This window comes from Alosa pseudoharengus, unplaced genomic scaffold (assembly GCF_046254945.1).
Source record: "Alosa pseudoharengus isolate Yale_2024_CS ecotype anadromous, Long Island Sound unplaced genomic scaffold, YU_APseudo_1.1 YU_APseudo_1.1_scf_5, whole genome shotgun sequence".
In the NCBI taxonomy this organism is placed as follows: Eukaryota; Metazoa; Chordata; class Actinopteri; order Clupeiformes; family Clupeidae; genus Alosa; species Alosa pseudoharengus.
In genome coordinates, this window is record NW_027468837.1 from 25491807 (window position 1) to 25509568 (window position 17762).

Here is a 17762-nt window from a genome sequence, read left to right on the forward strand (position 1 = left end):
TTCAACACTTTATTTTTATCAACACCATCAGGCCGTTTTTTAAAAGTAAATGTTCCAATCAATGATCCAGGCAGCACGTTTTCTTCTCTCTCCTTCATTTTGCAGTCTAATTTTTACTGATTAGAACGGCTCGGGGTCAAAGGTAATACGGAATCGATTAATTTGCACAAATTTTTTTAATCAGTTATTTTTTCTCAAATTAATTAATCGAAATTAATCAGTTATTTTGACAGCCCTAGTTTTAATTTGCAAGAACTGTCAGACATTCTGTGAATGTAGTTTGAGAAAAGGGTGGAAGGTTTCAAAAAATGTGTTTTAACAATTGTGGAAAACTGTAAGTGTTCCCTTCATTTTTTTGAGCAGTTATAGAGAGGAAGATATGACCTTTCTTCTTCTTCACTTCTATATATTACTTCTGTATCACTCCATCTCCTTCCTTGTCCTTCATCAGCCATGTTATCTGTGATGTTAAAGATGTTCTTAATAATCACGTGTTGTTCTTAATAATCAGACAAAAGAGGAGTTGGTCTTTTAAAGATTATCATGTAATAAACTGGAGCGTAAACTGATCTCCAAAATATCTACAATCTACAAATGTTTATTTTTTGTTGGTTAAGCAGAAACAAAGGCGATTTTTGTACTTTCACCTGTCAGTGAAGCATGCTTTCACCAACAGATCTCTGATATTTACAGCTTCTGAGTAGGTACAGTACATGGCATGGGGAGGTGCTATGAAAATTACATATTTCAATAGACCTTTACGATAGATGACAAAAAGATAAAAACCAAAGCACTGACTCAAACATGCAGTCGCATAGTTATTTAGTTAATGATAACATGTCAAAAGTTATTATTGAGTGCAGAAAGTCAAACTGGTAAAGTTGGTGAATGAAGGTGTACCAATGTCTTTTGAGCTTGTCTATGAAAGTCTTTGGCAGTTTTTGGAGTGGTCTAGAACATTCTGCCCACTTCAGGTATAGTCTTTCGCCAATTAAACTAGGCTTTTCTTCAGGGAGAGAAAAGGGGTGGGGCGTTCTTCTCATCCATGCCTGTGGGTGTCAGCAACAGGTCGTCACTGTGACCATCCTCATCTTCTGATTGGATGGTGGGGGTTTCTGGCCCTTCCCCATTGGTCCCCTGGCTGTCGTAAGAGGCGGCAGAGGATGTGGAGGACATCCGGGACTTGATTGAAGAGCTGTTGGGCACATGCAGAGTGATTCCATCCTCGCCTGGCTCGTCGTCCTCTTGGCCTGCATGCAGGGATATAAAGTGCATCAGATATGAGACTACTGAAGTCAGTGTGCAGGACATACAGTGCTCCTGTAGCTGATATGGTAAAGTAAGGTTCAACCAACACGAACACCCAAGCCATTGGTTACCCCGAAGGCCTGGATTAACTTCTGCAGATACACTCATGCTGTTTATACTGTTTATACATCTATACAATCGTGCGCCTCAGTGTCTCGTATGGTCCCAAAACTCTGGTGCAGCATGGGAAGGCCATATAGCTGGTGCTGGTGACGACATTTGTATCATCCACACCGACAGACAGCATCCGTAGCAGTGTACTCATGGCTTAAGTGCATGCCATCTGCATGTTCTCCTGAATGACTCAGGACTACATTAGGCAGCTGATGTGGGAGCTGTTCAGACGTGGCTAACATGTGGCGCTGATCTGGCCCTTATGTGGTTCTGAACTGGTCCTGCTGTAGCCATTATGTGGTCAATCTGTCCAACTTGAGGGTCAGATCCATTATATCTGTCATCTTCATGTTTGGCATAATTCTACAGAAGATTAACAAACACATAGTTTAAATAGTTTCTTTACAATTGCCTGTGAGACCAGCCTTAAAGGAATTATCCGGAGTAAAATGCACTTTAGATCAATTTACGGATAATTGGGAGTACATACGTTGAGTTGACATCAAAATCATGTCATTCGGATGTGTTTTGAGAAAGTTCGATTTTACCGTTTTTAGTCAAAACTCGTTAGCCTGGAAGTGACCCGGGCATGTCATTTCGCCGCTACAAAACGCTATTTTTATACCTCTTCTACAGTTCCAAACAACATTACACTTACGTGGTAGTGAGTAGAGGGTCCCTAAAGCCAAACCGAAGTATCCCGAGGTCTTTATGTGGTCGGATAGAGTCCAGAATGAATTTCATCAAGCCAGTACCTTTCCGGAAATGTTGCTGCTGCAGCTCCCATCTTTAGGGGAAAGTCCGTAGGAGTCGATTGGAGTCGACATCACGTCACGTGAAATTTCAAAATTCCAACCTGTTAGTAAGCTAGGGTTTGCTGTTGCATACAACTTCATTTCAATTTCGAAAGAAATACTGGACTATGTTTTTTTTGTTGTTGTTTTTTTTTTTAAAGATCCAGATCGTGTTACTCCACACTCGGCAATCGACTCCTACGGACTTTCCCCTAAAGATGGGAGCTGCAGCAGCAACATTCTTTCCAACTTGAGGGACATCTTTCCAACTTGAGGGTCAGATCGAACCCAGACTTGATTCAGCTCCATTCTAAGTGCATCCTTACTTCATGACCAGCTCTCTGAGGAGGAGCGATCCCAACCCTCACGCTGACCAGATAGCTACAGCTCCTGTAATACCCACCCTAATAAGTGCTAGTGCTTCTGCCTGTTTTTGTGCTGGTGTTTGTATTTGTGTTTGTTGTTGTGTTTATATTTGTTGTTTGTTTACCAGGCAGAGGAGAGGCCAGCCCTCCATCGTCTCCTGCAGCACTGAAGAACACGTCCAGGGCGTCCTGGTCGGAGAGGTCCAGGAGCTCCAGCTGCTCCAGCATGTCCACGTTCACCTCCATGGACGAGATGCTACCGATCGGGGCTGCACAGAGAGACAGGAGCCCACAGGAGCCCAAGGTATTAAAAAGCAGGATTGGTGTGTGTGTGTGTGTGTGTGTGTGTGCATGTGTGTGTGTGTGCGTGTGTGTGTGTTTGAGTGTGTGTGTGTGTGTATATGTGTGCATATACATTTGGACACACGTGTATGTCTGTCCTGTCAATGGAATCACTCACGTCTCTTGTAGTCTATCTGCAGGTGTGAGTTGGACAGGTAAACGTCCACATCGTGCTGAAAGACCTCCTCAAAGAAGAAGCGCTGCCTCTCTCTCAGCTTCATCTCCCGGGACGCGTCCATCTCAGATACCCTCTGAGCATGCTCCATTTCCGCTGCTGACACACACAAGAGCTCAAGAGTCATTCACACATCATGATCTAACAGGTGCCTCTGAATGGCATGCAGAGTATGAATGTTGAGTCACTCTTCTACCAATAGGGGGCAGCAGATTACTAAAGAAACAGCAGACAATAGAACTCACAGTACAAGACCAACAATACAAATATTCCACTTGCACCTTATTTATTATTGAAGATTAAACACTACAGCATCACTGTACAAAACAATATGTTTAAATATATGGTCAAAAGCACAGGGCATACACAAATACAAATCTAGTGCTGTTTGGTATGTGCTTCATAAGCTAATTAATTGTTTAAGGCTACTGGTACTCCCCCTATCTCCATATGATACGGGAACATGTATGGTGTAGGTGTAACTTTTGTCACAGTTTAATTTATGATTGATACATTGAATTGAAATCTTTAATTTATGAACAGTTTAAGCACACTTCACCTAAAGGCACTTAGTATGCAGGACCTATTTATCTACTGGCATTTATCAGCAGGGTAGGCCCTAGAGCACTACCTCTACAGTCACTTAGGAAAATGCCACTTAAGGAAGGTCGTGAGGAACTGGACAGCATACAAATACACTTGGCTAAACAATGAGATTATGAAATTGCTTACAAACACCTGGAGGACCATGTTGACATTAAATCCCTATTCTGCTGACAGCTAAATTATTGCTCACTGCTACACACATATTGCACACATCACTTTCCTGCTTGTGTTTATATACCTCACAGACCTCACAGTTATTGCATAATGTAAATGAATTATATGTCTGTATTGATCTCCCCTTATGGAGCGCAATGTATACATTTGATATGGTGTATATGAAACTCTTCAGTCACCTGCTTGAGCTCTTAATCTGGTCTCCTGCAGCAGGATTATGGAGGCGTGTGTTTCACTGATGGCCCTTTGACTTAATTACCTTTGGAGCTACTGACGCAAGTGTGCTTGTGTGGCGTGACGATATGTGTGTGAGAGTGAATGTGTGGTGTGGGAAACTGTGTTATTTGTGTGTCTATCACTTAATTTACTGACGTAAATCAAATCTGTTTGTTTGTTCTGCTGTGTCCCAGTTTGTGTGTGTGTGTGTGTGTGTGTGTGTGTGTGTGTGTGTGTGTGTAGATAGACAGATAGATAGATACTTTATTGATCCCCAGGGGAAATTCAAGGTCTCAGCAGCATACAGACAACACAAACACATTCTTTAACAGCAGAAAGAGTAATTAAAGTATATAATATAAAAACACAACTAAGCAATAAGGACAGTAGAAGATAAAGAATATGCTAAATATACTAAAATACAAATTATACTAACTAACACTTAATCTAAATCAATTCTAAAAACAGTATCCACATTGTGGTGATTAATCAATCAGAGGCGCTTGCAATGACTGAGGCAGGGACTGAGCCTGTGATTCTCTGTGCATAGTAAGGTAAGGTAAGGTGCTCTGTGTGAATGAATGTCATGGTGATAGTGCAATGGTAGTGGTCATGGTGATAGTGCAAATGAGTAAGTCCAACAGTGCAACAATGCAGAAATAAAGTAAAGTTAAGTCTATATATCTATGTATTTAACTATTTAAGAAAAGGTATAAGTGTGGCCACAGTTCGGCTGTGGCATGGAGGGAGGGGTTATGCATATGTGCTAATGTGCTAATATAGCACACAAACAGTGAGGCAGAAGACAGTGGTAAAAGTGGCTAGTGGACAGACAGTATCCAAACGTGGAGGGGGTGAAGAGGCAGACAGACTATGCAGAGAAGTCTATCTCTCCTCTTCCCTTAAGTGAAGCATTGAACAGTTCAATGGCCCTGGGGACAAATGACTTTCTCAGTCTGTCTGTTGTGCAAGGCAGTGAGCGAAGTCTCCAGCTGATCAGGCTCTTCTGCTTAACAATAGTGCTGTGGAGTGGGTGACACTCATTGTCCAAGATGTTGATCAGTTTATTCAGGGTCCTTTTGTCAGATAGTGAAGTGATGCACTCCAGTTCAGCTCCCACTACAGAGTCAGCTTTCCTTACCAGCCTGTCAATTCGCCCCACATCCTTTTTCCTTGTGCTTCCTCCCCAACATACTACTGCATAGAAGAGGACGCTGGCAACAACAGACTGGTAGAACATCCTGCTTGCTGCACACATTGAAGGACCACAGCCTCCTCAGGAAGTACAGCCTGCTCTGCCCTTTCTTGTAGAGTGCATCAGTGTTGGCTGACCAGTCCAGTTTATTGTCCAGGTGGAGACCCAGATACTTGGTGCTAACCACCTCCACGTTCACCCCATCAATGTGGACTGGTAGCAGAGTGGGCTTAGACCTGCGGAAATCCACCATCATCTCCTTGGTCTTTGAAGTGTTGAGTTGAAGATGATTGAGTTTGCACCATTGCACAAAGTCCTCTACCAGGCTCCTGTACTCCTCCTCCTGCCCGTTCCTGATACACCCCACAATTGCAGTATCATCAGAAAACTTCTGCATGTGGCATGACTCGGTGTTGTAGCAGAATTCAGATGTGTACAGGGTGAACAGGACTGGAGAGAGCACAGTTCCCTGTGGCGCTCCGGTGCTGCTAATCACAGTGTCAGAGAGACAGTGTGTGTATGTGTGTGTGTGTGTGTGTGTGTGTGTGTGAGCGAGAAAGTGAGAGAAAGAGAGAGGGAAAGAGAAAGAGAAAGAAAGAAACAAAGAAAGAGAAAGGGATCTAATGTGTGTTTGTCTGTGTGTGTGTATCCCTCCCATCCCGTTCCTCAGCATCTGGTGTCCCTTCCCAGCTCCCCATGGCTGCCAGACTGTCTGACTACCTGCTGCTCTCACACTGACCAGACGTCTGAGCATCACAGTCCCTCACAACAGTCCGATGGCTCATTCTGCTTATTCATTTTTCCACTCTCTCTCTCTCTTACACACTCTCTCTCTCTCTCTGTCTATGATTGTGTATGTGTGTGAGGAGAGGGGATAAGAGAGACAGAGAGTGCAGTGAAAGAGTGTGTGTGTGTTGTGCCCTGTATTTCTGGGGGCCTCTGCCATCACCAGCATCTGGTGTCCTCTGCGTAACCCTTTCATGCTCTGCACGACCCCCATCCCCGCCGCCTGCTACCCAGCAACAGCTACCGCGACAACACAGAAGGAGGACGAGAGGACAGCAGAGGAGACGGGACACGTTTGGACATGTCTGCCAGCCCTGGGCATGTCCCTCCATGTCTCTGTCAGTGTGCGCACCCCCCCCCCACCCCCCGAGCCGGACACTGACAGCATGGATACCCGCTGACCTTGCAGACACCAGCTCTGCTTATTGCTCTTTCCACTATCTCTCTATGTAGTGCAACAGAATGCAGTATACTGGAAACACATAGTGACAGTCCACCCTTGATCATTCAGCATTTATGCCTTAACATAGTCATGTAGCAGTTATCACTTTTCAAAATAGCCCCAAGGGCAGTGAAAGCTTCTTAAATGTCAGTGTTTTTGCAACTACTTTTAGAAACAATAGAATTTGAAATGGCTTGCTGTCACACACATATTTTATTTCCAGCTTATGATGACTTTACACAGCAGGCAGTACATCTCCACCACCCAGATGCATCCTTGAGCATTAAACATGGTTTCCATAGATAGGTGCAGCTGAAACAACAGTATAGTTTGAGTGCCAGGGCCTTATGCTGTCTATGTCTCTGAATGCTACGCTCTGCCTTTCCACAGCTTTCCCATCGATATATATTGAACACCTCGGGAACCGCATCCAGGGGATTTAAACGCAATTAGACGCCACTGATGGGGATTGGGCAAATTGGATCAGGCTTTTAAGCCTCGGCTAAATTGGGAATCATGTTATGGTTATCCAGCCTCCATGGAGAGTGCTAATGGGTTGTTTTCCTACGTTTGCCAAGCCAGTTTTCGGTATCTCACACACTAACAAAAACCTGAGATACACAAGCGCAGACACACACTGTACACTTACACACAAGAACCACTGCTTAAGAGCATTATTTGGAAATACAGACAGACACAATACAATGAAGAAGGAACCAACATGGTCAAAAAGCCAGTGTGTATCAAGACACTGCACTGTACACCATGCTTGTTTCCTTATTTCTAATAGATATTCATTGCTGCACCAATTGCTGTGGTTGTCCAGTGTGAATAGGGAAATCAGTGAGTCTGATAAGATGATAAGAGGAGATTTAAATGGTCAGGAAAGGTGAGCGACAAGAGTGGCATGCTAGTGTGTGTGTGCATGTGCGTGTGTGTGTTAATGTTTGTGCATGCATGAGAGCATGCCAGCGTGAGTGTGTTTGCAAGCATGTTGTGACTGTCGAAGCCTTTTCCACTTAGTTGCCAACCTCGTGACTATTCCTCATCCCTTTCAGACCCGCAGACGTTCACAATACCCTGCACTGTTTACACTGGTCTGTCTCTCCTGCATAGCTTCCCACCGAATCTCTTCCTCTCAGGTCACCGCGCCAACGGATGCCAGTTAATGCCAAATGATATCCAGCATGCCTTGCTGACTCACCCCCCCCTTACCACCAGTCTGGCCACTGCCACGCTTTAGTGCCAGTCCAACACCGTGCCAACCATTGGCGACCTACCAGCTCACAGGACTGGCCAGCTGTCAACTTCCTGAATGTTCTTGAAGCAGAACACTCTAAAACAGTGTCTGTCGTTCAAAAGAACATTCCCATGAAGCTCACAGTAAACTTATCCTGCCAAGAGAACACAGGTGTTGTGGGGGGGGGGGGCTGAGATCAGGGACTAAATAGTTGTGTGCTGGTATCACTGTGTGTGTTTGGAGAGGAGTGATATGACCTCAGTCCCTTTCCCAGTGGCACTCTGCTGCGCTCAGCAAGACTCTTGCTGTCGTCTTTTTCCAGCAACTTGACATTTCATAAAAAGTCAGTCCCTCTCTTTGGTCTTTCCAGGTTTATGTAAGCGAAGCGCAGAGAAGAGAAAGGGAAGAGAATAAGAGAGAGAGACAGAGAGAAAGGAGGGAGAGTCTGGCTGGCTATTCCTCTGCATGAGCAAGGAAGACAAGGAAGAGATTACATAACACCAGAGTAGTTTGTCTCAAAGCACAGAGGCAGCGACAGAGAGGCAGGATGTCTCTTTAATGTTGTATATTTTAATGGTGTGAGCATGTGAGAAAGCATGGAGCATTTTAATATAATATAATATAACATATTATAATATAATATCACATAATATATATTTTTATAAATAGAGAGACAGAGAGCTAGAAATATATTCACCCACTATGAGCTGTAAAGGTTTATGGGATGGAGGGCAGGGCTGGGGGGCAGGGATCAAGCCAAATTCAAAGGGGCAGCGTGCTGCTCTCCCTCTAGGTACCCTGTGCCGGGACTGTGGTCATCGTTAAGGGCTCGAGAGCATAGCGTGGGAGGGCAAGGCTAGCCTGGCATGCGAGGCTGCCTTACTTGTGCGCCAGCTTATGTAAGCGGAGATGGCATGCTTCACAAAGGTGAACGGTCATACCATGCCATGCCAACAATGAAGCAGCCAGCCCAGGCCACAGTGCCCTCTTAAAAGCAGTATTGTGGGCAGTCATGCAATCCTTTGCACGACATTAAACTTTTAAAAAGACGGCCACTGGAGCCAAGACTTGAATGGACCCACTTGTATGTGTGTTAATAGAAATATGGGAGTAAATGCAAATGTGGCAAGTGAAGCAAGTAAATGCAAATGTAGCAAGTCAAGCGAGTCCACCCTCTGAAAAGGTCCCCTCTTGTATAAAGCTTTTCAGGGGTTGAATTAGTTGTACAAGCATCACATAATTTCCTTAAACAATAAAGAATTTCATAACAGACTCCTCCTTTCGTAATACTGAAAAATCGGACACGACCATTACACTTAGCCTTCAACTGCCCGAAAAGAACATTCCCTGACCATGATTGACAAATCCATGAATAATGCATGACTAGGAGGCTAAATTTAGAGTCACTGCAATCACGAGGCATCACTGTCAACATAATATTCAATCACATCTGCTCACAAGCAGAAAATCAAAACCCCAATCATGTCAATTAGTTGTATATTTTTAGTGACCGTGCTGACCTAGGCGAAGAGGAAAACAGTGTCATACGGCATGAGGTCAGTATGTCTGTCACACACCCCAATGACTTCAGTGTTTGCCGAGTGTCAACATGGTGCTGTTTACGAGATGCTGTCACACTAGGCCCATTGAAAGGGCAGCGGAAGAATGAGATTACCCAGAGCGCCAGTTTGACCCAGTGGGCCTGAGACGGCATGGACTTGTAAAGAGAGGCTTATTGTGTGCTGTGATATAGGGTTAAAGGATCTGACATGCCTTCCTGGAAGAGTGCTGCTGCTGTTGCTCTCTTCCCTTCTCTCAGCGGCTGTCTTTCTTGTTCTACCCTCACCAACCTGGAAGTGGACAGCTTTTCTCTCATTCTCTTTGTCTCTGTTTTACGGTGTCTTGGCTTCTCCTCCCTTCCTCTCACTTTCCTTCAATCTCTCATTTTTTTTCTCTCCTCCTTCTCTCTTTCTTGCCCCCCCCACCCCCACCCCTACGCCACCCCACCCTCCGCCCACCCTCTCCACAGAGGAAGTGGTAGGATTGTATAGAATCAGGGCCCAGCTCCAAACCGACGGATGTGGCATGGCTCTTTCCCTGACAAACCCCTAATCCTCCATTTAGAAATGGCATCTTTTATAAGCCAAAACACACCACTACTCCTCCTACTCCTCCTCCTCCTCAATGAGGTGAGAGAAAGACAGCAGGGAGGTCACCATTTCTCCTTACTGTGGGATTTGTAACCCAGGAGATCATTTGCAGAGTCCCTGCCCAGCTTTTTTAGAAACATCTCAACTGATGCTTCTCAGGCACACAGATACTTTCTCTCTCTCTCTCTCTCTCTCTCTCTCTCTCTCTCTCTCTCTCTCTCTCTCTCTCTCTCTCTCCTCGTCTTCCTGCCGAAAGTAAAAAGGGGGACCCTCGCCATTCCCCCTCAGCTCAACCACAGGATAAACAAAACACATCTCACTGGCTGATTTTGGATCCGCAGGCACAGGAAACGTCTTTTCCAGATGATGATCTAAGAACTTCTGGACCACAGAGCAGGGCAGTGGGTCTGGACCCATCTCAATGAGCTGCCCACAGCCACAGACCTCCCGACCCTGGTTATTGGCTCCTGGTTCCCATGAGTCAAACACCAAGCATTCAAAGATTCCATTTATCGGTCGGATTGAGAAGACAGCTAATTACAAGTGGTCTGAAGAATGGACACTGGTATAAGGCTCTAGTTTTAGCTGTGAGCCGCAGTACTGGACCACAGGATAAACAACTTACAAAAACAACCGTTTAACTGCACAGCGAAAAACTTTGGCCTTGTTAATCAGTTAATCAAATGTTTTTTTTGTTTGTTTTTTTATCCTTGGGGTCATCTGGTGAAGGAGATATCCAGTACCTAAAGTCAACATGAGATGTTATATAATGGAGAAATCATTATGTAAAAATCTTAACACCATGATGGTGATGTTCTAATGAGCTGGACAGGCTCTGTCCCCACTGCCTCTCTCTCTTTATCCTACTTGTGCTCATTATGTCGGTGCAGATATGACTGTGATCTTGCAGACCACACGCAGGTCTTACAAAATATCGGCCCCAGCCGTGGCGCAACTGGCTGGGGCACCTGCACCGTACGCCGGCGACCCGGGTTCGACTCCCGCCCTGTGGTCCTTTCCGGATCCCACCCCGACTCTCTCTCCCGCTCACTTCCTGTCATTCTCTACTATCCTGTCAATAAAAGGCCGAAAAAATATATATATATCTTCCCACTCATTCCATCATTGAGATGTCCAGCACATCCGACACTGACTGAGTAAAGTTTCGCTTGGTTTCCCAGCTGTTTACATGCCTTATGCATTTGAAGTTGCTACGTTTATAGAAGTCTTTCCTTGTGCAAAGGCTGTGTGTTGTGCTTGTTATGAGTCCTTTTGGTTGCACTGAGCTTCACCACGGCACACTCTTTGGTATTGAGTCTTGAATCCCCATCAAGGCTTATTTTGGTCTGTTCTCCACAGCCTAGTGTGGCCACTGTTATCACATTGCACCACCGCGCCTGAGTGCTTTCCCCTTAGAAACATGAGTCAACACAGACTTGCTGTGATGTGTTTGGACGTTAATGTCACCGTGTTAATGGCTAAAGGTATTTTTGTATCTCATACCCAGTTTCAGTTTTCATGTAGGCAAAGCAACAACATGGCAACGCACACACACACACACACATACACTTCCCAAAACACCCACATGAGCTCAGGATCATTCAGATGGAGTGTGTTTTACTTGGCCTGGCACGGAGTTGAAGGGTGTGTTGGTTTCATCATGTTCTTATGGGGAGGAGTGAGAGTGTGACATGATGTCTGGCTATTATGCTATGCGTGGGTGCAGTTAAAGGCTGCATGTTAAATATGGAGCTGTGTTTTTCTGTGTGTGTGGAACAAAGGATATTCAATTCTTTGGAAGTGCATGTTTACACAAGTGTGTGTATGTGTGTGTGTGTGTGTGTGTGTGTGTGTGTGTGTGAGTATGTGTGGATGTTTTATGAGTGTTTTTGTGTGTGCATATGTGAGTATATGTCTGTCTGTATGTTTACATGTAATCGTGCACATGTACATACATGTGGATTGTACATCCATAAATAAAGGGATGACAGAGTCCTCTTTGTTGTCTGGTTCTGTCGGGTCAGCAGGACAAGTCTCATTAGATTTGGGTTGATTAGTGTCAGATGATGTCCATCTATGTCCACCCATAAGGACTCAGTTCTTTAAACTCCCCCTCTGCAGGGTGGGAAAAGCTCTCCCTCACTATGTCCATGGGCTAACAACTAATCAGCAGTCAGTCAGGAAACACTTGCTCACACTACATTCTGAGACTGGCTCATCCGATCAGCAAACCTGAGTAGCCTTCTGTTATTATATTCTAAGTTCTATTGGTGTACTCATCTCTTTACAGCCAAAGAGAGCTGACTTTTCCTAGTTCATGCAGGGAATATTAAAATCAGAAATGAATGACTTGTGATTTTTATATTCACAAGCAGTTTACTGGTATGTCCTATGTTAAAGCCATGAAGCCATGATGTCTCTCCTTCTCCTGTGATGTCCGAGCCGACTCTTCATTTGTCTTTGGACTCGTACAAAAATGACCATCAATAGTAAAGTAGCCAATCAGGGCTCTGTGTCTTTGCCACTGCAGCAGTAGGGCTCTCAGTGGGGGAGGATGAGGAGGCTGAGGAGGAAGAGGAGGAGGAGGAGGCTGCACTGAGGTAACCTGAGGGCTTCTGGTCCTGAGCCAAACCAGAGAAATGCTGAGTGCTCACATTTCCTCTGCGCTGCATCATAACACGCCCGACCACAGGGCATCACTGAGTCGGGTGGCAGAGAGAGGCTGCTTAGCGGTACAGCGGAGACTCAGCACAACAAACATATAAACAAACAAACACAGTCATACATACAAACAAAACAGCATGTTGGTGTGTGTGTGACAAAGTTCCTGGGTGAAGGAGCTTTGATGAGTATGAGTATGTTGTGGCAGTTCTTGGGGCTCTTATGTATGACTCATGGGGATTTCGGTCATATCTGTCCCCCCCATCTCCTCCCTCCCCCACTCTCTCTCACTGGCCCTCTCTCTTCAACACTCACTGGGCTTCGCTCCAAAAGTCTGAAAGCGAATTACTAATTGGGGGATTTGAGAGGAGTTGTTTCGGTTTTCAGAGTCTGACAATAGGGGTGTTTAAGGTTGTGTTGTGTGTGTGTGTGTGTGTGTGTGTGTGTGTGTGTGTGTGTGTGTGTGTGTGTGTGTGTCTGTGTCTGTGTGTGTGTGGCTGTGTGTGTGTGTGTGATAGGAAATGCATTCCATGACTACAGGGTGAAGCACAGACCAGCACCATCACACTCAAAAGCCCTCCTCCCATTCCCATTACATCAGTCTACACCACTCTTCTCAATGGGAGCCTATTCTCCCCACTGGAACTATGACTAGGTCACTCTGACTGTCCAGAAAAACAAGGAATGAGCAATGGCTTCTGGCAGAGTACTCAGAGAAGGGGCCAGCGTGAGGTTACAGTATAACTGTGTGATAAAAGATGGAGAATCAGTTCCTTTCAGAGCAGAAGAGAGCAAAGAGTAATTCCAACGTACTGACAGTGCAGGGTGAAGGAATGGAAGGAAGGGTGAATATATAGTTGAGTCAACAGTCTTAGTTTTTCTGCTTATCTCTCTGTTTTGCCTTCAGTGCAGTCTTTTTGGTAATCATGTTCACAACCACACCAATAGGACAGATTTAAAGTTATTGATGTCCAAAACAACAAACTTAAAATGTTTATTAAAATATTTTCATATCTTGGTTTTGATTGGATTTGCCTCTATCCCTGAAAATAAAATCTCAAACATTTTTACAGTTAAACAACTCTGACAATCAGTAATATAAAGTGTGAAGTGGGTGCATGTTTAGTAGCACACAGAGTTCAGCTCCTCTGTCTGTTCTTTCCAGATTTCAATGCTAGGGATTTAGGGCCGATCTAAACAGCAAGAGAGGCTTCATTTCCCCTGTCTCAGGTTCAGATTTAGCACTGTCACCACACAAGCCCATCTGAAGAAAACAACGACTCATAAAGTTTAAGTTCTCAAAGGCACAAGGCTTTAACTGGGCCACAACTGCCATGATGAAAGATCTGCTGGAAAATTCCATGACACTTGTTTTCTTCAAGTTGGTTAGACTATGTAGGGGGAACTTACTTACCAGTTCACAAGAGCACTGTAATGGCAACTTTGCTTGCTCTGGTCCTGACAGCATCGAGACATGTTTTGGTCAGATTAGATAATTGCTTATGTTATGTTTCTATTATTAGTTGACTTTGGCCTAATGCCAAAATGACACTGACACACTGACAGATACTTTGTGTATGATGTAAACTTGATGTTGTATAATGGACATATTTAAAGGGAATACTAAACAAAGAACACTTTGTCAGTCTAAATAAATGTACTATGCATACTTGTGTACATATTACACAAGTAAAAATAACAGAGATATGAACTCACTACTGCTAAAATGAATAATGAGTAGCAATTCCAGTGGAAACTTTTTCCATAGATAGCCCTGACTAGAATACTTATTGAGGCACACATGTTTTAGTATGCCATTAAGTGTGCTGGCTTGACATAGGTACAGTAATTCAAAGTCACATTCAGCACGTCCAGCTATCCTACAGGAAAAGCTTACAGGTCATGAACTGTGAAGGCACGCTGTTTCCACATTCACACAACCAATAAACCAGCATGGTCTACTGCTAAAACTATGTTCATGGTTCAGTTTAACTTACTTTTGCTAAGTATGTCTGGCCGAAAGCAATATTTACACACAGAAGCACTCTAAATCTCAAGTATCACTGTTGACCCTAAAAGACACACACTCGGATACCAGCATTCAACCACTTACAAGTCATACGTGCCAAGTTAAACATTCCCGTTGTCTGCCTGGCCAAACATTCCAGAGGATCGCTATGGATCGGCAGCTGGGTTTCGAGGAGAGGCCACCTAGCACGGATCGGGTGACTTGTAGGTCACACACACTGATCAAATGTTGCGGCTGAACAATAAGTCACCCCTCACCCAACCAAAAACTTCATGACCCAGGGCACCCTGTGACCAATTTCCAGTGATCCAGCGTAGGCTGGACTCCCTTGTGGGAAACTGTGTGAATGGGGAAGAGTCACTGTCTGTCACCATAGTGCATCTGTTTAGAGAGCAACAGGCGCAGGCATCCAAGGGAGATGTGGGAACTGGAAGTTGAAACACATGACTAACCAGAAAACATATGAGTTACAGTATTGCTAATCCTGAAATATGTTTTTGGAAATGCATATGTCTCTCCATTCAGAGTCTCTTACTCATCATCATCATAACCTCTTCACTGATTGCCAGTTGCATGTGGAAAAGTACAGTATTCTGTATGTAGTGTGTTTACAACAAAGAATATACAGAATATTTATGTACATTGATTTGATGTAATTTGATATTTCATAGACAAAGCAGAAAAGTTAGTATTGTAATATTAGACCATTTTGTCAGCATTCTGTTAATGCACATCAACATGCACGCACACACAAACACACACACACACTCTCACACACACACACACACACACACACACACACACAAACCAGCCAATGAGCAGAGTATCTGAAATTCCTATCAACTGACTTGCCAAGTTTTAACTTCATAAACTGTCCTGCTTTAAATACCCACACTCAGGAAACCTGCATTCCTCCACACTCTTTCAAAATGATGGTCAAACAAGTGCAAGAGCTTGAGCCTGCGAAGACTGAAATAAGAGGGGCCAGGGTCCAAATATGGAGCTTAGGAGTCACTCCGAAACTATGTGGCTCTCAGAATAATATGTGCTCCTCACTTTACAGCTCTCCAAGTGACGGACTCCATTGGAATGTCTGAAATTGACATATACATACTGAACTATATAACTACAATTACATTCAGAGGCAGGCAAACCCTTAATGTAAACATTCACAAATGTGTTTTAGGGTGTGCATTTCAGAAGAAAACTAATGTGGTGATGGAAGAGTTAATGCACTAGATACACAATAGAAACTAGACCAACTTGATGAAAAGCAATGATAAAAAATGTTAAAAAGCCTCTTTATCGCATATACAATGAGTGAACTGGGGTACCGGGGCCAGAGGTGGATAAAGACTCAATACAATTATATGTGTTTCAGGATGTTCTGGATGTACTAGATTAAACAGATTAAACACATCTATTACACATCAGGAAAACAATCTGTCACTCTGACTGAGTTGGTGGTAGTTGCAGTTGACTCGGAGAGAGTGGTACTCACAGGACAGGCGCTTGTGCTGGAGGTTGGCAGGAGACGCAGACATGATGATCCTAACAGCTCCCGAGAGGAAGGACTGGAGCTGGAGGAGGAGGAGGAGGAGGAGAGGTCTGAGGGGATGGTCTGGTCCTGTGGGACAGCTGGCAGAGTCAGTGGGCTCCTCAACACAGCAACGGCAGGGGATGGGAATCACAGAAACTCATTCCTTTCTTTCTGTCTCTCTCTTTTCCCTCACTCTCTCTCTATCCCCCACTCTTTCTGTACCCTGTGTCTTTCTCTCTTTCCCCCCTTATATCTGACTACCTACTGTATCTCTTTTTCTCTCTGTCTCACTCTCTCCCTTTTTCTATCTCTCCCTCCCTCTCTCTCTCTGTGAAGTGTAGGAAAGTTGTTAGTGGGCTGCCTGGATTTGACTGCGTCAGGGCCGGCACCTCCTTCTAAATAAACTGCTTGTGCACTAAGTCCCAGTCCAAACCACGACAAAGCGGGCTAGGGTTTTATGGATCATACCAAGTGGTCACTAACTGTAGGGGAGGAGCTTTGCATAATTAAAAGGGGCTGGGAAAACTGTTTAAGGGGATAGTTCACATTAGAATTGTGTGTGCGCATTCCCATGGCAGCCCAATCCTACCCCATTCCTATAGAACACCAAAGAGGGTAAGGGTCTTTTTGTACACCATGGAAGTAAATGGTGCATGGACAGTGTTTTTGTCACTGACTAAAGTTAAGTCAAATAACTTGATCCTGCTGAACAATATCTGATCTGTGCTATCCTAATGAAGAAATCTTTTATGCGTTTTTAGGGAAAAAAGAGAAAAACAATACACCCCTCTCTTTCTCTCTCTCGTTCTACCTCTTTCTGTCTCTCCCTCTTTCTCTTTCTCTGCAGCATCTATGGCCAGAACAGGAGCACTCACAGGCAAACGCTTCCAGCTAGCTGATGTGAATCAAATGTAGTCTGACAAGCTACAAGATCACCTTGCCTTAAATGGACACAGCATTGATATTATTGAACAGAATGAAGTGCTTTCTGGCATTTTGAAAGAGCATGTTCTGTCTACCTCTTATGAAATAGAGTTCCCCATTCTCAGGTGCTCCCAATTTCACATCTATAATTTAGTTACGTAAACCTACCATTGGTGTTTTCCCCTTAAACACAGCAGTGTCTAAGGCATACCTGTCAACATTTAGCATTTAGCTTTCCAAAAACGGGAGATTTTTTTCGGGGGGGGGGGGGGGGGTCAGTGTTTATACCGGATCTGTGTTTGCATATTTAATACGTTTCATACACGTGTTTCAACACTGCATTTCGGTCGTTGCTTTTACCTTACGCATGCCAGTTATGTATCCACCAGCTGCCTGCCTGCAGCCTACTTCCAAAACTCCAAAGCTGCTTGCTATCAGATTTGGTTCCGAGGGCGCAAGTTCAGTGTAGCCTATCAACAACACTCAATAACAGTTTATGTTATGTTTTAATCAATTAACTCAGTTAATCAGTTAATCAGTTAAACAATTTCAGAACAGCTAGTTCTGGAGTAGGCCATTCAACTAGCCCGCTTGCTTACAACGAGACTCAGGCTGCGCAGTCGGCACCCGCTTTATTTGGGTTTTGGGTTGCCACGTTTTAGCCTATGACAAAACGGTTGAAATTGAAAATAAGTGATCGT

At 44.3% G+C, this 17762-nt stretch overlaps 1 protein-coding gene across 2 annotated transcripts; it reads right to left on the reverse strand.

The window, feature by feature from the left end:
• Positions 1 to 571: 571 nt before the first annotated feature.
• Positions 572 to 16557, reverse strand: LOC143104419 (dysbindin). Of its 2 annotated transcripts, none has more exons than XM_076268472.1 (4): positions 16099 to 16557; positions 3042 to 3194; positions 2707 to 2850; positions 572 to 1250 (listed from the first exon to the last, which is right to left on the reverse strand). In XM_076268472.1, exons 1-4 carry the CDS (start codon positions 16139 to 16141, stop codon positions 1009 to 1011), a joined length of 582 nt encoding a protein of 193 aa, XP_076124587.1. In that variant the 5' UTR covers positions 16142 to 16557; the 3' UTR covers positions 572 to 1008. The 2 variants fall into 2 exon arrangements, with proteins under 2 accessions (XP_076124587.1, XP_076124586.1); XM_076268471.1 differs by having other exon boundaries at positions 3042 to 3197; positions 16099 to 16556.
• Positions 16558 to 17762: the final 1205 nt, after the last annotated feature.